We start from the raw sequence: 20,027 nt of genomic DNA, 5'->3' as shown, positions 1-20,027 counted from the left end.
GAAAATATTATATATAAAAAAAAAAGTATACACTTATAAAAGACCCTTTGAGTTTCTTTTTGGTGTAAGTATTTTTGCCCACAGCCCACCTTGCTGGTGCCTCCACATGGTGTAAATACATAGTTATCTTTGGTTTTATATACTAGATAAAAGTTATATTTGTTATATAGAATATATATTATATATAAATTATAAAAGAATTACAGAATGTATAATATATACTATGACATATACCATGTATCATATATTGTGTATACCACATATTCTATGTTTGCATGTATATATTGTATATTAAATACTGTATATTATATAGTTTATAGATTCTATAGTCTATAGATTCTATGTAATATGATTCTTCAATAAATATAACATCTATAATTATTCTATATTACATATTATTATGTATACCTATATCATGCGTATATATAGTCTCTACATTATATGTTATTATATAATGTATATTAAATAGATTTTATGTCATATATGTAAAATAACTACGCAATAACAAATATCCATTCAATATTGTTAACAAATATCAAAATCAATTTGCACAAAATTCATTTATGGCAGCAACCAGGATGGGAGAATTGTCAGGGATGGGGTCACCCAGCCCCCTGAGGATGCTGTGTCCCATCACTCCACACTGGGACCCCTCTCCCTGGACTCTCCCCTGCCTTGCATTGGGAGCTTCAGCTGGAGCAAAACCCTCCAAAACCCATCCCGAGCCAAGATCCAACCAGGACTAAAGGAGCTAGGATTTCCTAAGCAATTAAAACCTTTCCTAACTAAGTCAGGGCTGTTAGGCAGGACTTGCAAGGGGTGCTGCTGGAGGATGAACCAGAATGCATGATTAAGTAAAACAGAGCTATTTAAAAGTTGTATTTTTAAATAGCTTTATTCTTCCAGTCTTCCCTCTTTTTCCTTTCCTTTAAAAAACAATTAATTATTAAAATTCCTACATTAATTACACTTTAAGACCTACTCCTTGCTGAGCAGCTAAATGCCCCCAGCACCCTTTTGGCAGGAAAAGGAAGATTTGGGGGCAGGGAGCAATGGAGACCCCTGAGCTCGGGCCTGTGGCTGCCTTTCCCCCAGCTGCATTCATGATTAAAAAAAGGTGGGAAAAACCAATAGAGATGTCCAAAGCTTAAAAATATCCAGTTCTGCACTGACTGGAATCTCTGGAGTCCTAAATACAGGCTCCAAGGGGTTATGGCTCCAGATATACACACATATACACAGAGCCATAATTGCATATCTCTGCCAATACATGTATGCATATAGATATGTATATAGAGACAGTTTTATGTATATATATTTATATTCATATACACACACACATGTGTATATAAATATAAATTTTTTTGTGTTGATGCTGCATTGTTCTAGGGAGAAAGCAAGGATGGTCTCGCAAAACATGGCCCCATTCCATGCAGCCACCAAGTCCTGGGGCTGGCATCCCATCCCATCCCTCCCAACCCCCCTTTCCCTCCCACTGCCAATGAAGCACCTGTTTTTTCATTTACAATATTTTTATTGCATCCAAAAGAACCCCAGAAACTCTCCCCCCTCCTAAGGCAGCCATGGGGCTCACCCCTCCCACCCCTAGGTTTTGGGTAAACAGTCTTTTTTTTTTTTTTTTTTTCCTCTGCCTGCCCTCCCCTTCCCCCCAGGAAAGCAGCCCCCACCCTACCCGAAGTCCCCACGGAAGGGGCGGGAGGTGACCCCCTGCACCTGCCAGCGGCCTCGCAGCGTGCAAAGGGATTTGTCCTCCAGGCTCTCCAGCTCTGGGAAGCCCAACTGGTTCAGGACCTCATAGATCCCGGCTACTGCTGCCACCTGAAAGCAGAGGGAGAAATCAAATTTAATACCCCCCGAGGATGTTTTTGTCATCCCCTCAGCTCTCCTCCAGCCCCAGTTTATACATTTCTGAAGCCTCTTCCTTGCTCCTGGGGTCAGTCGTCCCAGGCTTTGTTGCCTTTGGAAGCCTTCTGCCAAAAAGCTACAAAGCTTGATCCTTTGGCTAAAACCACCATGACTCCAAAGTGGGAAGGGGTACTTTGGGGGTCAAAGGCTCCCTGGAGCTGCAGGCTGAGGGTATTGCCCCACCTCCAGCAAATGGGGGCAGGGGGGGGAGGATGTAAACCCATGCGTGGAGGGTGCAGCACTGTTTGGGATGCATGATTTGGGATGCAGCATTCCAACCAGCCCTCAGCTTCACACATCTCCACTGAAAGTCCATCCAGGCCCAGACACTCCCAAACTCCCCCAGGGCAATGCAAACACCAACACAATCAGGATTAGTGCACCAGGGTGGGCATCTGCCATACCCTACTTCCTCACCATGGTCCCTTCCAGCAAGATGGGGAAGGGGGGATGGGGACACAGACCAATATCATCTCCTACCCAGCAGATCAAGGATGCCAGCATCTTGGTCCCCCCAGGTCTCCCACCCCAGTCAAATCAAAGCCTGGCTGCTTTTATTATTCTGTCCTTTCACCCCACCATTCCATTTGGCCAGGATATTGTCTTTTTAATCTGCTGCCAAGAGACTGAAGTGGGTTCAAGTAGAAGGAGAGCCAGCCAAGCTCACCAGGCCAGGCCAAAGAGCCTGGAGCAGGGTTAGCTGGTGGCATCCCACCTCCAGATGCTGCTGTTAGATCAAAATAAAATCCTGGAAAACTCAGGGACCATAAAGGTCATCTAGTCCCAGGCACACTGCCACAGGCAGGGACACGTCCCACTAGACCAGGCTGCTCCAAGCCCCATCCCACCTGGCCTTGCACACTTCCAGAGATAGGGCAGCCACAATCTCCCTGGGCATTTTGTTCCAGCATCCCAAAGAGCTCTCCAGGGAGCTTGCCCAAGAAGATGGAACAGGATCTGGTGTCCCCACAACCATTCAAAAATCCCACAGAAAATAAAAATGGGGGTTTGCTTCCCAGCACCTTGTAAAGATGCAATGAAGCAAGTGGCTTTTGGGGTGGGTCAGGCAGGGGAAGCCTCACCTCACGCATCCAGAGGCTGAAGGGCCGCTGCCAGGAGTCCTTCTTCTCCAGATGCAGGTAGGCATTGAAGAGGATCAGGTAGATGTAACGCTCCAGGTACTGCAGGCTCCTCAGCTGCAGCATCCTCCTCTCCTTTTCATCCTTGCCTGATTTCCCCTGGAAAGAGCAAGAAACTGGATGAAACAGTACCCAAATTCAGGAGAGCATCTCAGAGGCAGCTCCTCTCTCGTGGGAGAAGTTCAGTGGGGAAGGACCAAGCAGGAGACCTCTTGCTCTATATAAAAGCTATTTATCCTGCTACACATCAGCTTTCCACCCCATTATCCCCTGAGGATGCAGTCCAGGAGGTAGGATTCATTTTGGGGACAAAAATAAGGAGATCCTTCCAGCCCACTCCCACTGCAACTTATTATAGTTTTATATTATTATTATACTTGTTACTTTATAAACACGTGAGCCCTGCAGTGATGCCCCTTCCAGGAATTAATAAATGACAAATATGGAATTAACAGCCAGCATAAGAACCCTAATCCCATAGTCAGTCCTGCCAACCATCCCCAAGTGCAGCAATTCCTGGTGCCAGCAGCAGCATCAACCTGCCCTCAGGGCCAAGCCCCACCCACTTCCTTTTTTCTTACTTAAAAGAACTTCTAATATATTATCCTAATACTTACAATGTTATTATATTCTCTTAATTGATTTTTATCATCTTGTCCTCTTATCTATCATTTAATTATCCTATTATTTTTTTTTCCTATTATTTATTACTTTTTTACATTCTCCTCTATTTTTTTTGCCCCACTCAGGGCTGCAAAGGGGTAGGAACAAAACCTTTCCTTTACTCCTGGCTTGCCTGAACCCTGAAAATCATGTCCCAGAAAGCTCCAAAATCTGCAAAGCAGCATCTACCCCTGTAAACTCCCTGTTGCTCTAAACATTACCTATAGCTTAATTAAAAGCCCACTAGGGCTAACTATTAAACTCTTCTTCAAGTTGTCCACCTCTGGAGAAAAAAAAAAAAATTTAAAGAAAAAAAAATTGAAAAAAAAAAAAATTAAAGCATTTGCATGTGCATCCCTTCCACCAAGTTGTCCATCTTTGTGGGAAAAAAATTAAAAATTAAAAATTGAAAATTAAAAATTAAAGCATTTACATCCCCCCCAGTCCAGCCAAATGCAATGGGATGGATGGAGCAGCTGAGAAGGAAACATAAAATGCTGGTGGCAACAAAAGGCTCTTCCCAGGACAGAGGGTGCGGGGGGAGCGGGTGACTCCCTCCTTATCTCACTTTTCCAAGGAGAAATGGATCCCACCAGCCCGGGAACAGCACAGGGCCCAGGAACACCCACGTGGTGAGAAGAGGGACAAGGAGGTTGCAGGCATTTTCTTCAGGGTAAGAAAAACCGGGAGCAGCTGGGCCATGCTGGGATCCTCCCAGGAGCAGTGGGTGTTACTGGGTGATTGAATGCTTTGGGTTTGCTCTCCCCAGTTAATGGTTCCCAGCTGTTAATTGGAAACAGGGGTCGACAGCAGCTGCAGGCAAGGCCATGGCTGCTGGGGACACGGTCGATACCACCCGGTCAGGGACAGTGCCCAGCCCTGAGCTCAGCCCTTCTGCAGCCCCAGGAAACAGCTGTGCTACTTTAAAAAAAACACCAAAAAAAAAAAAACCAAAAAAAAAAAAAAAAAAAAAAAAAGAAAAAACACAACAAAACAAAACAAAAAACAAAAAACAAAAAAAAAAAAAAACAAAACCAAACAAGCAACCAAGCAACCAAACAAAAAACCAAAACCAACAACCCAGACCTATTTAAAACAAAAAATCGTTTCTCATGATCTGCACAGAAGTTACCCCACAAAACTGTGCTGTGGGATGTGTGGGTATGGATGGGTGCCCCTCATCCCAAGCTGGGAGGAGCCTGAGGAGCCCTTTGGTGCTGGGAGCTGAGCAGGACGGACCAGCCCTGCCCTCTGCTGGCTGCACAGCACCCGGGAGGGATGTGGGGGGAGTGCAGGATGGCACCAGATGGGCAGGGTGCTGGGAGAGAAGCCCCGTGGGGATGGGGGGAGGGTAGGGAGGTGCCACTCACCTGCCGGAAGGTGCAGATGATGATTTCTCTGAGGTGGTAGTGCATGGGGGTCATGGTCTCACTGACAGTGTCCAGGGCCATGTCTACTTCCTTCTTCAGCCGGTGACCATCAGGCAGGAGCTGGACCACCTTCATCACCACCTGGACCACGGGTAGAAGCAGCAGGAGGTTCACCTCCTCCCCTAAGCCCAATTGCTCTGTCCATGTCCAGGAGAGGACCCAGCCTCTCCGAGCCCCAAGGACTCACCTCGAACTCCCCTTTGGTGTACTTGGCATCAGGCACACTCACAATTTCCTCTTCGCTCATCTCAGGCATGCCCTTGGGTGGTCAGAGAGGATCAGGACATTAGGATCTTCAATGACCCTGTCCTCATAGCCCATGAACTGAGCAGAATGTGCAGAACCCCAACCCACCAGGACCCCAGGCATCCTTCCCTCTCTGTGGGCAGAGAAACCCAAAATGTCTACCCATCCCCCCCAGCAAGGGGTAAGCTACATTCCTCTTGCCCTTAACCCTTCTTTGTGGGGTGGGAGTGCTTGAGAATGGGGTTAAGGCTCACCAGAGACACAACCACACTTCTCCTGAAGCTCCTTGGCATAGCAAGAGGCCAGCAAATAGGTGTCCATCCCCCACAGCCCACCCCGTGGTCCCTTTAACCCTCCCTTAACCTGGCATGTGCCACACCAGCCTTTGGCTCCATCCCAACGATCCCCAGGGAGAGCCACAGAACCCAGGACCTACGTTGAAGTGCCAGAGGGTGAGGACAGCAATCACCATGGCTGTGGTGGTTCTGCCCCGGCCACTGGAGCAGTTGAAGACGAAGGCTGCCCGTGAGTCTTCAGCCAGGGTGCTCTTCATTGCCTCCAGCAGCCGGTCAAAGTCCTGCCAGGAACAAACCCAGAGAGGTTTTATGGGTGCAGCCCACCTCTCTTCACCCATGGGATCCAGCACCCTCCAAGGATCCATCGCAGCAGCTTCTCCTCCACCCCCAGCTGGCTGAAGGCACCCAAGATCTCCACACAGCATCTTTTGGAGGACCCTCCCTGCCCCAGCAAGCACCCCAACACTCAGCCTGGGCACAACACTGTAGTCCTGGGGCTGGCTGGCACTGACCACCAAAGTGACATCCACCCCACAGCAGAGGGAAAAGCCAGGGTAGGAGGTAGAGGCACCATCCCTTCTCCAGGTACCTGCTCCTTGGGAGCGCAGAAGTCGGGAATGGGGATGCGGCGGTAAGACAGCCCCTGGCAGAGGTTCTTCTGCTGGCTGAATATCTCCTGTGTGGTCAGGCAGCTCTTGAACATCTTCATCTGCTTCTCTGTCTCCAGGTACACCTCCAGCCACTTCTGGCATTTCAGCAGGTCACCCTTCAGGGTAGCTTCTAGTTTCTGCAGAAGATGGAGAAACCAAGTAAGAGCTGCTCCTCTTCAATTTCTCAGGATTTTTAATTTTTTTTTTCAAATGCAGACTGACACCCCTCTCAAGCACCCTGCAGCCAACACAAAACCCCACACCAGGTCCCAGCCACTGCTTCTGCCCAGGACCATGGTCCCCACTGTGCTTGCTGTGAGCCTCAGGAAACAACCATGCTGCAGCCAGGCTCCTTCCCTGCCCACCTCTCCGGGAAGCCCTGCTGGGAACATCTGGTCTCCCTTCCCAGCCTGGCTTTCAAGGGTGAGGGACTACCAAAGCTGGTAGACGTGACCCAGGAGGGCTCCTGGAAGGGGAGTCGGGCAGGACCTCACCTCCAGCTGCTGGGGTGAAGCAGTGAGCACAGGGATCAGCTCCTCTAAGTGTCCGGGCTCCCGCATTGTGTAGATCTGCTCGTTCCCTTCCAGGACCACTTCTTCCCGGAGGCTGATCCAGAGGATGCGGGCGTGCTTCCGCTTGGCATCCGTCAGGTACCGCAGGACACTCCCCAGGGTCTATAAGAAGAAGAGGGGTGGGTGAAGGCTGATTGGAGCAGGCTAGGAGCTACCTGCCCACCCCAGGGGTGCATGGTGGCCCTCACCTTGGAGCTGGGCTGTGCTGTCCCATAGACAGGCATCTTGGGGACCCTTCGGAAGTTGGCCACGCTCATCTCCTTGGCAGTGCTCAGCACATCCGGGCAGAAGCGTTCATCTGCCACCTGCAGTGGAGTAAAGCCCTGGGCAGAGGGTGCCCACTCGCCCCAGGCATTGCAGCTGCCCCCCTCCATCCAGAGATTTTGGAACGGGGTTTCCAGCATGCCACAAAAAAAGTCCCCGAACCCCTCCGACACCAATGAGCTGGGGATCAAAGCCAGATGGCTGCATTCCAAAGGTGGGAGATGTTCTTGCAGTAAGACCACACTAAAGCAGCAGCAAGCCACCAACAGCTCCAGCCTCCTTCATCCCACCATAGCCAAGAAGCACCAAGAAAGCTGAAGCTGCTGCTAGACCAGGAGGTCGGTAGGGTCTTGAGGTTCTCCAGTATCCCAATATCTGGGGTCTGAGGGGCAGAACACATCCAAGTGCACAGAGGGTCTCTGGCCACATGCTCATCCTTGAAAGGATGCCAGCAGGACACACCTGAAACCCCACTGTGGCCCTGGAGATCCCAAGACAGACCTCAAGATTCAAATATGGACATGAAACCCCAATACAGGACCTGGAGACCCAAACATGGACCTGAAACCCCAGCACAGACCCGGAGATCTCCAATCTTAGGACCTGGCCTACAGCAGGGAAACCTCCCACTTCTCCCACCTCACCGGACCTCTTCCAGGCCGAGCATTCCGGGAAGGTGCCATATCCAGAGGGTAACAAGGAGCCACCAAGCTCCACCCTTACATGCAGGACAGGAACTCACCAGCACTCGTGTCCCCTTGGTGATGAGATCCCCGGTGATGCTGAGCTCCGAGGAGTTCATCTCCGCCTGGAGCCGGTAGAGCTCGGGGTGCCGGCACATCCACCTGCTGAAGCTGAGGGCAAAGCCCAGGGGGTACTGCCGGCGGGGGGCCGGACACCCCGTCAGCCTGGGCTGGCACTCCTACCCAGACACAGCTCATAACCCCACCGAAAAAATCCTACATTGATTTGGGAAACTCTGAGGTGGAGATTCCCCCTCCCTCCCCACACCGCATGTGGAAACCAAAGCAAAATAAAAAGCTAAACGGTGTTTTTTTGGGATGGTGGGTGGGTTGTTTGGGGTTTTTTTACCTGCTCGTGAAGGTAGTAGTTAAAGGCAATCAAGTAGAAGTAGCGTTGAAGGCTCTGCAAAGTCCTCTGGAGGAAATACTCTTTGGTGCTGCTGCCCTGAAAGCAAATGTAGGGGAGACCCAAATGAGATGAAGGGGGGAAAAACCCACAAAACCCAATCTGGAGTGAGTTTTTTATGCTTTATATTTTCTATTTTAATGGAACATTTCCAGTTTTCCATATTAAATGATGTTTAAAGAGTAAATTTGCATTTCAGCCAAAAGAAAACCTTCGTTTTATCCCAAGGACACACTGGGAGCAGTTCCAAGAGGATGAGATGTGTTGTTATCCTGGGCCATACACTGTCCAGATGCTAAAGGGAGACCCAGACCCAAAGGGGCTGGTTAAACACAAGGTCCTGCCCCCAACCCAGACTACTTGAGATGATCAGGCAGCTTCACACCTGGGGACAGGTCACCACACTGGTGATGCCCTGGGTGGGATGCAGGAAGGCTTGTGCTCTGGGAAATACACTCTCCCCCTACTCCCCCTCTCCCCCCTCCCAGTCCCAGCACATTTTCCTGGCCCCTGGCCATTGTTTAAACCTGTTCTCCCTCTGGGCAGGTTTCAAATAAACACTCCCTCTGGGTAATTTATGGCAGTTGTGTCCTCTCCCTTCACCCACCCTGCCTGTTCCATTTTCCCAGGGTCAGTGATGACATGGAGCAGCCTTCCTGGGTGTAGAAATGCTGGGAAAAGACTTGGAGGGAAAACCCCCTGCCCCAGTCCCCGAGCTCCCTCCAGCACACAAGAAAATATCTGCCATCACACAAGCAGCACCAAACATACCCAAATTGACCCTAAAAAAGGAGAAAAATTTGGGGTTTGCCACTAAACGTGCCAAAAAAGGGCACAGTAAATGTTTTCTCCCCTCTCAGCTAAATAATTTTCCAGGTGCTTTTCTGCTCCAGCCTATTTGCTTTTGGCAATTTTTTAGGTTGCCCCTTACAACCAGGCCTGGATCTCCACGTTCAGCATGGAAAAGGGAAAATTAACCTCCAGAAAATCTGAGATCAGAGCAGCATTTCCATCTGAACATCATCCATCCATACCTGGTGAGTAGCCTCCCAGGCCCAACATGGGAGACCATGCATGGAAAGCCATCCTGATGATTTCTTTAAAGCAAAGAGGGGAAAAAAAAAATCTACAGATAGGAAAGCTTGACCTTGAGGGATTATACTTGCAGGAAAACATCTAAGCAACAATTCCTCCCAGCTCCCAAGGACTTTCATCAGCCAGGCTGCTATGGATTCTCCTATTTTAGAGCTGATAGAACCATGACATGAGATATTTGTCCTCAGAAGCAGCAGTGAAGCTCAAACCAGCAAGCTTTCCCCCAAACACCAGACTGCACTTAAATAATTTGGAAAAAAGAAAAGAAGCTCAGCAACCTTCCAAAGTTTCACATCCCTGGGAAATTTCCAACTCACAGGAAACTTTGGATTTCCAGAACTGACACCCTTCTCGTCCCTGCACAAAAACAGCTCAACACATGACCCCATGCAACTGAGTGAGCCTCTAATGAGCAAACCTGGATCTGATAGTCCTCCCCGATACCTTCCAGCTTCTTCTTGTATTCGTAGATGGCTTCCTTCATGTCATGCATCTCTGAGCAGGAGGCAATGGCACCGTCCACCTTGCCAGGAGCAAGTGGAAAACCACTCAGTGAGCCCAGGTTGAGGGGGACCAACCCCTTTACCCTGACACCCACCCCAAAGGGGGTCTCGCTGGAACCTCCTTACCTCCTCAACCATCTGCTGGCCTTTGGGGACCATCTCAATGAAGGTCTGGATGACCCGAAGCCTGTCCCTGGGAGGTGTTTTTGGAAGGTGGGGGGGGCTGGTGGAGGAAAAGAAGAAGATCAAACCGACTCCAGGGGTATGGTCATCCCACCACCACCCACCACCCAGGGACTGCCCACTCTTACTCAGGCTTCTGGGTAGCTCCTCGGTGGTGATGGTGGTGATGGTGGAGGAGGAGTGTGCCCATGGCCATGGCCAGGTTGGTCCTACCCACACCAGTCTGGCAGCCAAAGAGCAGTGCTGGGGGGGGTCTGCTGGGGTCCCGCAGTAGCAGGCTGGGACTCTCCTAGGAGGAAAAGACAGAGGGATGGGGACCACAGGGACATCCAGGACACAAACTCCAGGTGAACTGGCTCTGCTACTGCGATGGCCAGGATAGAGGTGATGGAGATAGAGAGAGGTGGGTGGCACCTTCCCTTTGCTTAGGGGATGGCACAGATAGAGGAGAACAACACAATGGGCCACATGTGCTCTGCATCCCCATGCCCTCCCCAACTAACATCAGATACTGGCCTGTACACCCCACCAGAGATTCAGATCATTTCTCACAAACCCACTAAGGGAAAAGCCACCTGCAGGGATGATGGGAAGTGATGGATGGTCAAGGGGGACAACACAGGCTTCCCTACAGCACCAGGAATGGGATGCAACCATAGACAGTGTCAAGCCAAATGCAGGAGAAGATGGTCTCAGGAAGACACACTCAGAAGAAAACCCCAACCCAAGGTGGCCCTGTGGCCCAACAAGCACTTTTGTTTGGCTCACCCTGAGGAACTGGATAAAAGCATCAAACTGCTCCTCCAAAGGGGCTCCCTCAGCAGGCAGGGGCAGCCGGTGGTACCTGCCAGGCACAGGGACAGCCATCATTAGCACGACGGAGCCATGGGGGGGGAAGACTTTGTCCCCCCCACAACGGTGGATGGCACTTGGGTTAAGAAGGTACCAAGGGGAAAGCAGCCCAGCTGGCAAAAGCAAATCCACTGACCATGTGTAAGAAGGAGGAGGAGGAAGGGCATCACCTGTAGGAGGGCAGGAGGAAGATGGGCCTGCGGTAGACCTCCTCTGTCACCTGGATGTCCTCCTCACTCTGCACCCGCACGGCGTGGGGCTCATCCCGCAAGCGTTCGATGTCATTGTAGACGTAGTAGACGTGCTCGCTCAGCTGGGCAAAGTCATGGATCTAGCAGGAGATGGAGACCACCATCAACACCCAGTAGGCACCCACCGCTTCCATCAACCCCTTCATCTCGCCTTGGAGCCAGAGGGAAGAGAGCACCCCAGTGTCACCTCACCTCCTTGCGGATGGCCAGCTCCAGCCTCTCTGCCCGTAGCCCCCGCTGCAGGTTCTCATGCAGGTTCTCCTTTCCGCGGGGCGTGTAGGACACAAAGTCCCCCTCCACCCGCAGGAAGACCACGGGCTCCTCCCGGACACAGAAGAAGACACACTCCTGTGAAGAGGGGGAGAGCCTGCCCAAAAGCTCTGCTGCCTTTTTTCCCCCCACCCCGATCTCCACCCTCCCAACCAACCTTGTGGCCCTCTCTCTGCAGCTTCTGCAGCACCAGCTTGAAGCCATTGAGGCTGGGTTGTCCCATCCCAAAGACAGCGTAACCACCCTTGGCTTGTCGGAAATTGGGAGCGCCGCAGCTGCCAGCAGTGTTCAAGACATCTAATTTACCATATACATCCCTGACCATGAAATATTTCCCCTGCAAAACAAAGTGGGCAGAGAGAAGACGGGGAAGCCAAGTGGGTTCTTCTCATTGGTCTTCAAAATTAGTCCCCTAGAAAGACTCTGAGGTCCTCAAAGCCCCAGGTTGCAACCGGTCTGGCACAGGGTGGTGGTGACGCTCACCTGCACGAGGTAGTGTTCCAGCGTGGCCTCAGAAATGCGTCCCACTGTGTAGCTGGCCTTCAGTAGGTCATCGTGGATCTGAAACTCCTCCCTGCAATTGTACCTGTGGAAAAAATATCTCAAAAAATAACAGCGTAGGTAAAGACGAAAACGCAGCAATATTTAGGGAAGAGAGCGCAGAAAAACTGAGTCTGCAAAAGGCTGCCAAGGACCTACGTGATGACAACAGGAGCCACTTTGTTGGTGATGATGGACTTGGCCTTGCTGTTGTGGAGCCCCAGGGTCTGGAAGGAGTGGATGCTGAGGGAACGTTGGTCCTCCATGCCACCAGCACCAGGGGCCCCGCTCTCTGGGGGAGATGCTGAGACTCCCTGCTGCGCCGCGCTGGCCGTCGTACCCATCACCCACAGGCGGCTGCAGAAAAGAAAACAGGGATGGAAGTGAGGAGGAGAAATTATTTTTCAGCTGCTTCCCCCTGTGCTGCCAACAGCCTGTTTGAGAAGAAATAGCCTGCAGTGCCAAGAAACCCCCTTGATTGCACTGGACACATCAGGAGCCCGGAGGCATCGGGATGAGGTTTCTCCCGCTATCAATGAGCAAGTTCTGAAAGTTGCTTTTAAAGGAGCTGGTTATTCCCACACTGGAGGTGTGGTCACCCCCAGGGCATGTGGGAGACTGCAAAAGCAGACACTCCTCTGTCCCTCATCCACAGGGAGCTCATCCCTGGATGAAAGCAGGAGGCTGGCAGCAGCCAGGAGCATCCTGCCACACTTGAGTGGTCCAGGACAATGCTCCAACTGTCTGCACCAGCCAGGACCGGAGCCCGGGAACCAAATGAAGCAAGAGATGGCAAAGAGAGTTAAAAAAAAAAAAAAAGAAAACCAGGGGAAAAAAAACCAGAACAAAGCAAAAAAACCTGAGGAAAACAACCAACCAACCAACAAACACCTCTCCCCACCCCTACCCTCATTTCAACCTCCTTTGTGGTGCTTCTGCTGTGTGGGGAATATCCCTGGCAGCATCCCAAGGGGGATGGTACCTGCTTGGCAGCAATGCTCAGCACTGGGAAACCAACCCACAAAAGCTTTTTTTTTTTTTGGCAGCTGCTCTGGTTGCCTCGGGGGCTGCACAGGATCAGGTCCTTGCTGCAATCCCAGGGAATGCGATGCCCCCCAGCAGCTGCAAATGCTTTCAAGGGAGGGGGGAAAAGTCTCCGGAAAATGTGCTATTTCGAGCCAACGCATTCTTTTTCCCCTCCTCCTCCCTGTCTTCCTTCCCTGCTCCACAGAAAACTTGTTGCTCTAAGCATGAATTTTCTGCCCCATTAGGCAGCCTGGTTTCTTTTACACGAAAGAGAAGGGCGGGAAAAAAAAACCCAGCTGTTTCAAGCCATTCCCATTTCTCCAAGTATCCTTCTGCTTTTCTTTCACTTAAACTTTTGGAACAGAAAAACCCCAACAACAACAGCAACAAAAATTAAAAAAAACAACAAAACACAACAACAACAAAAAAACATAAAAGCCTGCTCTGGCTTTGCTCCAGCATCCCCATGCTGGGGGGTGGACGCTCACACACCCACCTCAACTCTATCTTTTGTCCTTTCAACAGTCACCCACCTTCACCTCAAATCCCCCAGGGATATTTTTTTTTTTTTGGTTTTGTGCCCAACAAACCACAGCAACAAATAACAGACATAAGAGACACCAGGCAGATTTGGAAACAATCTTTCAAACCACAAAATGAACAGAGAGAGGAAATCACAGTTCAGTTTCTTTCCCCTCCCCAGGCCAGGCAGGCAAAAGCAAGCATTTAGAAAGTCCCGAAATTCCCCCAAAATGGGTGCGCTGAGCTCTAAAAAGCCACAAGAAGAGGGAAGAGCTGGTGCTACCCATCTGGGAGCAGCTACTGACTGGTGCTGCTGCAACTGATTGGAGCAGGAGGGTTTATACCCTCCCAGTGCCCAACCTGATGCAAAACAGGATGGGGGAGGAAGCAAAAGGCTATCTCAAGAAACCAGATTCAAATATCTGACCTGCAAATCTTACCAAATACTGCTGGTGGCTACCACAGAGAGATGCAACTGAGCCACCATCTCCAGGCCAACTGAGGCAGACAGGAGCCCAGGGACCAGCTCACCTGAAGGGTCTGAATTAGCCTAGACACCAAGTTTTTTTCCCCCAGTAGTTAAGCTCAGTTGGCAAACATTAAGCAGGTGCTCAGGCAGAAAACTTATCCCTAAAACAAAAAAAATAGATTTCTTATTGTACCTGTGTTTTAAAGAATCCCACTGTATCCAATGTCTCAGCTGGGCACATTAAAATCTGAATTACTCCCAAAAGAAAACAGCTGAGCTGATGGGGCTTTGCTCTCTACTCAGAGAAGTCAGGAGGCCTGGAAGCAAACTTTGAGTTGACAATGTCATCAGCCATCAGCGGGACGAGGCAGCTTTGAGCATCCCATCCCGTGCACGAAAATATATTTAAGGGGTTCTTTTCTAGGACAGCGAGGGTGCAGAACCAAGCCCCTTGCACAACATCCTTGCCTCCTGCCTGCACCTTTTCCCCCAGGCAAGGGACATGGGGACAAATCCCCTGATGTACCCTGCCAGCTCATCCAGAGCCTGAAAATCAGGGCCCTAAAAGTCAAACCCCATGAGAAATCCCACCTGGGGCTCCTTAACAAAAAGCCCATTTTCTTCCCCGGCCACAAAAAGGACCAACACCCTGCAAGAGAGCATCCCACCCCAACAAACCTGCATTGTTCTTCTCCAGGTGTTTTGCTTAAATTCAAAGCTCCAGCAGCCACCAGTTAATTATTCCTGATGCCTGACAAGCCAGCAGAGCCTAAGGGTGTGCAACACCAAGATGCTTCCCTTCCACAGACCTTCCCCCAGCCCTGCTGAGCCCAGGGTGGATGGAAAGCACTGAAATGGTGCTGCAGCATCTCAAGAAACAGCACAGGGGCTCTGCAGCCTCTCCCACATAATGCTCGTACAATGCTCAGCCCCCTCACCAAGCTGCTCCTCTCCCATGGGGTTATTCCTGCACCCGGGAACCTGGCGAGGACTCAAAGTTGGAGCAAACAATGGACTAAATATAGTGGGGGGTGCGGGGCTGGGGAGTGGACTGCAGCTGCAGGATGCATCTGCCCCAGCCACCACGATGAGGAGGAAACATACACTTGCCTGGCCATCTTGTCATCAGCAGGAAATCAATCAAATAAATCTCCCTCTGTGCATCCCCAGGTTGTATTATAGTTGGTTTTGGATTGTTTGTCTTGTTGTGGTTTTTTAAATAAAATGAAAAAGCATTTGGGAAGTGGCAGCAACCACTGTATTCTCCTAAAGCATCCATCCCTCCCCTGAGCAGCCATGGCACCGACCCAGCACGGATGCATCCGTGGGGAAATGAGGGGCACCCGGCACTGCTGACCCAAGCAGGGAGGGAGGAAACCTGGCAGCAGCCAGCAGGAAGCCCTGGAGGGTCATCACCAAACCTGGAGGAAATGCTGGAGCCAAGCACTCCCCTCACCCCAGCCCGCTCTTTGAAAAAAAAAACAAAACACAGTGAAAATAAAAGAGCAGGAAAACAGAAAACCCTTCGCTCGTGCAACCTGCGTGTGTCAGGACACATCCCAGAGCACAGGCTGCGTGGGAACTGGGCTCCTGTTGTTCCAGGTGATGTCAGAAGGAAACTCAGCTTATTAAAAAAAGTTGAAATAATATGGAAATGTGAGGAATAACGTATTAAGCCGTGGTTTATTTGAAACGTGTCATTCACTTGCCGAGCTGCATGGCAAAGAAGCAACACGACCCAAAATGCCTTAAAGCAACCCAAACGTTCTTTGCAACTGGGGAGGAAAAGGCTCTGAAAAGCCAACTTTGCAGCAGACTGCTCTGGTTTTACAAGCCTCGACTGTTTTATTATGATTTTTAAACAAGCAAAAGCACCCGCCCTTCATTCTCATGGGGTCCAGGCTCCTCAGAGAGCCAGCATCAACAGCCAACAAGTCCAACTAAATCAGTAGCATTTCCTAGAAAGTAGGGAGGGATTTCCCAATCAGTCGAATGTGGGTGCTGCCCATATCCCCAACTGCCCTGTGCTCCACCACCCTCCACTGCCAAGGAGGAGGGGGAAGTGCCAGCAGGATGCCTTCCCCACATATCCAAGCAGGAACATTGGAATAGTGCTTTTTTGGCAGGAAACCCTGGACCACATCCCTGTCCTCTACATGACCCACCCCCTTCTAGCTCCTGGATTTCACAGTCTTAGCCCTGAAGTGGGAAAAAAAGTGCTAGATGGGGAGGAAGAGAGGAAGGGAGATAAAAACATATAAAGCTCAGAAATATGGCGTGCTACACTGCTCCCCAGCCACCAACGAGGAGGATGTTGGTACCCACTGGGAGGCACTGGGAGAAGTATGCTCCCAAACATGCTTTACAGGGAATTATTAATCAGCAGCACCAAACCTTCCTTGTTAAGCAAATGTGAGGGGAATTACAGTATCCAAGTGTGTTAGCAGCAGGCCAGGGCTTTTTTTGGCTGATCCCACCTGCAGCAGCTCCCAGCAGCCCAGGGGCAGGATGACCTCTGGATAAGCAGCTACCACATGCACCCTCTCCCCTCCACAATAAAAGCCTTTTCGAGATCCTCTGGTGGGCCCCTTTGCCCATCACATTGTCCCTGGGGTTCTGCTCAGCACAGCCAAGGCCAGGCAGGAGATGCTGAGGCTGCCTGCTGGATGAAGCGAGGGGGTTTGTAGCTGGAAAGAGGAACAAAGCCCTAATTTGCAAGAGCCAGGGCTGCCGGTGGTGCCATCAGGCAACTGCCAGCAGTTTTGAGGTCTGAGAGCATGCTGACTAAAGTTTCTTTTCAACAGCACAAGGACAAAATAAATCTAACACAACCACCCCCCTAAAAAAAATCCAGACACCATACAGGATAAAGGCCGGGAGCGTCTCCAAAGAGACACTCCAACACCCGCACATCCAAACTCTCTGCACCAAATTTCCACCCCCACCCCACCAAGATATTTCCACTTCCTCCCCACTGGAGGTTTTGCAGCATGATGGCAGCAGGCTGGGGGGTTCCCGGGGGTGGGGACCCCCAGGGTCCCACCAGGGCAGCTCAGCACCACGAGGAGCCCAGCCAGGGCGTTTCGGGAAGGCAAGGGCTATGATTTGGTGCTATTCATAGCTAAACCACCGGCTCCCCTCCCGACCAGGGAAGGTTGGCGGGGCATCAGGAACGGCTCCGTTTACACGGGGGCCACTTCTGCAACCCGGAGCAGGCTACAGACCACAGCTTTCTCAAGACAAGCAGCATCTTAATGCTCACCCACATCCACCATCCATCAGGCACTGGGTGGGTTTGCTGGCAACAGTGTGCTGAGCTCCCTCTCAGTGTGCAGCTCTCCCCCCACACACACACACCTCACTCTCAAATAAAGCAAAATCAAGAAAATCCCAAGGGTTTGGGTTTTTTGCTCACAACAGAGACCTGATAGTTATTTTTAGGCTCCGTGTCATTCGTGCAAAGACATAATCACTTCCTGCCTTCCAGGAAGGAAATGTCCCACCACCACTGCCTGCCTGCATGCCTGCCTGCTCCTTTCTCAGGCAACACCAGCCCAGAACCCACTGCCTCTTCCCATCCAGGGGGGTTTAACAACCAGGCTGTGTCCCGATGTGCCACGTGCAGACTGCAGGGATGAGAGATGGTGCCCACCCCCCTCCGATGCTGAGCGATGCACCGGGGAATGGTGGAGGAAAGGGTCCGGAAAAGTCCGGCAGCCATAGGAAATGCAGCTTGGACGCAGTTTCTGCAAGCTTTAAGCCCCGTGAGCTGCAGGCGGTGGGCAGGAGCGAAGAGGGAGCAAGCAGCCTGTCCTGCTGGGACATCCTCAACATCCCAAAGGACACAACCCACAGGGCTCCACGATGATCCCCCACGTGTACATGCCAGTGGGAAACCCGTCTCTGAGCAGTCCCAGGCTTCCTGCTCCTCCTGTGCTCCCAAACGCCAAAGAGCCAAAGCCCAGCCACGGGATGCTCCCAGAGCATGGAAAAGGCTATGGTTACATCTGCTCCTCTTCCTCCTCCTCCGCCTGCGTCCTCCAGCAGGGAGCCATCCCGCAGCTCTGCGTTTCACAGCCTGCTCCCCAGATGGATTTTGGGGGTGGAAGTGGGGGGTAAAGGAGGCAGGCAAGGGATGCAAACCCCCAAACTCACTTTGGGGCAACCCAGCACCGGCAGACAGCCGTGCTGGGCACCCTGCCTGGCTTCAGCCTCCGGCGGGGCTGGCTTCCAGGCAGCAAGAGGGAGAGGAAAAAAAGCCTTTTTTTTTTTTTTTTTTTTTTTTTTAAATAAGAAACGGGACTGCAAAGGCACGAGAGCTGGTCGGGGCGGGGGAGGGGGGGGGAGGACGAGGACGAGGACGACAGACACACGGCGGGGCGGATGCTGGGCCTCCAACCGACTTCTCCATCGTTCTTTTAGGGGTCTGAGGGACACCCTGGGCTGTGGAGAAACCCTCCTTGCAGAGGTTTGAGCACTTCACACCCACACTGTGAGGTCTGTGGTCCTGGGGCAACATAAAGCTTCCTCCCACCCATCCCCTCCCCCATCCCTTTCACACGCTGGGAAATGAAGCCCCCACCCCCTTCCCCAGGATGGGAAATGAATCTCTCAGCCCGAGGAAGGGACGGGGGACGGGGGGAGGGAGAGGGGGGGTGGAAGCCGGTCCTGAGGCTGGGGGTGAGTGCCCAGTATCAGGAGGGGGGCAGCCAGTGCCGGGGCAGGGGACTCCCAGCACCGGGGGGAAGGGATGCCCGTCCCCGGAGTGGGGATGCGCGAGACGAGGGGAGCGAAGGGGTGGCCGGTTCGGGTGAGGATGCCTGGTCCTAAGGGCGGAGGAGTCAATGCCCAGCCCCAGGGGGATGCCCAAAGTGGAGGGTGCCCGGTTCCGGGGAGGGGGGGAGAGGGGGGGTTTGCGATACCTGCGGCGGCTTCGGGCTCAGCTCCCGCGCCTGGCTGACCGCGCCGTCGGGCGCCCCATGGGGGCGGCGGGACCAGGGTTGGGGGAGCGCAGCCCCGCGGCCGCCCCGACCGCCGGAGCCTCGGCGGGGGGAGGAGGGGGAGGAGGAGGAAGAGGAGGAGGCGGAGGAGGAGGAGGGACACCGCTGCCGTTCGGCCCCACGACCGCCCCACCGCTGCCCAGCACCGCCCCCTGCCCTGGGACACCCTCCCCGGCCCGCCCCGCCGCCGCGGCCCCAAAGCAAAGCCCCCTGGGGGACTACGCGGCATACACCCCAAAACAGCCCGGAGAGACCCAATACTCACTATCCTTCCCTCCTCAGCTGCAGCACCCACCCCCGTAAGGGACCCCCTGGCACACAGCAGCCCGAACCCCTCAGGGACCCCCGCAGCCTCCCACACCGCAGCCCAAAGCCCCCTGGGAGCCACATGGCATCCAGCACACAGCTCCCCGGGGACACGCGCTATGCCCCAGGTACAGCCCCTACCCCCGCAGGGCCCCCTGGCACAAAGCACCCTCCAGCCACACCAATCCTTCACAACCCCTCCCGGTTTCAACCCCCCGGGGACAGAGGGGATCGGCAGATACCACCACCCCAGCCAGGCTTAGAAGGAGTGAGGTCAGTGTGGGGAGCAGGGAGGCACTGCCTGCACCTCCCAAAGACAAAATGTCCATTTCCTGCCCAAAAATGTTATGGGGGTGTTGGGGGATGTGTGCAAAGGGGGTCAGGGTGAGGGATGCTGCTGGATCCAGACCAGGACTGCCATGAAATGGCTCCAGTGACCTGAGAGCAAACCATCTCCAGAGCCTCCACACTTGGTCTCCCCATCTTGCAGGAGGCTCTTGGGTGAAGGAGAGGGTGTAGACCTAGAGGCATCATCTGAAACATCAACATGGCTCCAAGCCTCCAAGTCTCAGAGCAATCCCTCTTTGCTTGGGCCACTCAGACACTCAGGGAAATGAGGCTGTTCCCCACCCCAGCACTTTCAGGCACCTTGGTGGGTTCCTGCAAAAAGTCCTG

The 20,027-nt window shown here is 52.3% G+C and overlaps 1 protein-coding gene across 1 annotated transcript; it reads right to left on the bottom strand.

The window, feature by feature from the left end:
* Window positions 1–1,513: 1,513 nt before the first annotated feature.
* Window positions 1,514–19,107, bottom strand: PALD1 (phosphatase domain containing paladin 1). Its single transcript, XM_071748978.1, has 20 exons — window positions 18,969–19,107; window positions 12,189–12,386; window positions 11,973–12,075; window positions 11,647–11,826; window positions 11,412–11,567; window positions 11,139–11,299; window positions 10,885–10,960; window positions 10,245–10,405; window positions 10,060–10,156; window positions 9,849–9,953; window positions 8,279–8,374; window positions 7,929–8,063; window positions 7,111–7,227; window positions 6,845–7,024; window positions 6,290–6,487; window positions 5,841–5,981; window positions 5,346–5,417; window positions 5,099–5,239; window positions 3,009–3,164; window positions 1,514–1,839 (listed from the first exon to the last, which is right to left on the bottom strand). Exons 2-20 carry the CDS (start codon window positions 12,371–12,373, stop codon window positions 1,690–1,692), a joined length of 2,610 nt encoding a protein of 869 aa, XP_071605079.1. The 5' UTR covers window positions 12,374–12,386; window positions 18,969–19,107; the 3' UTR covers window positions 1,514–1,689.
* Between the last annotated feature and the right edge of the window lie 920 nt (window positions 19,108–20,027).

The sequence above is a fragment of the Heliangelus exortis genome, chromosome 7 (assembly GCF_036169615.1).
Source record: "Heliangelus exortis chromosome 7, bHelExo1.hap1, whole genome shotgun sequence".
Classification (NCBI taxonomy): domain Eukaryota; kingdom Metazoa; phylum Chordata; class Aves; order Apodiformes; family Trochilidae; genus Heliangelus; species Heliangelus exortis.
The sequence above is the reverse complement of the archived record's forward strand: the minus strand, read 5'-3'. Positions and strand labels throughout refer to the sequence as shown.

What these genes read in the sequence shown, in the direction of transcription:
- PALD1 (XM_071748978.1), bottom strand. Translation starts at nt 12,373, where the DNA reads ATGGGTACGACGGCCAGCGCGGCGCAGCAGGGAGTCTCAGCATCTCCC. An exon ending in CTTCACCCCAGCAGCTGGAG is followed by an intron (nt 6,488 to 6,844) that starts GTGAGGTCCTGC and finishes CATCTTCTGCAG; the next exon opens with AAACTAGAAGCTACCCTGAA. An exon ending in TCATCTGCACCTTCCGGCAG is followed by an intron (nt 3,165 to 5,098) that starts GTGAGTGGCACC and finishes TGCTCTTTCCAG; the next exon opens with GGGAAATCAGGCAAGGATGA.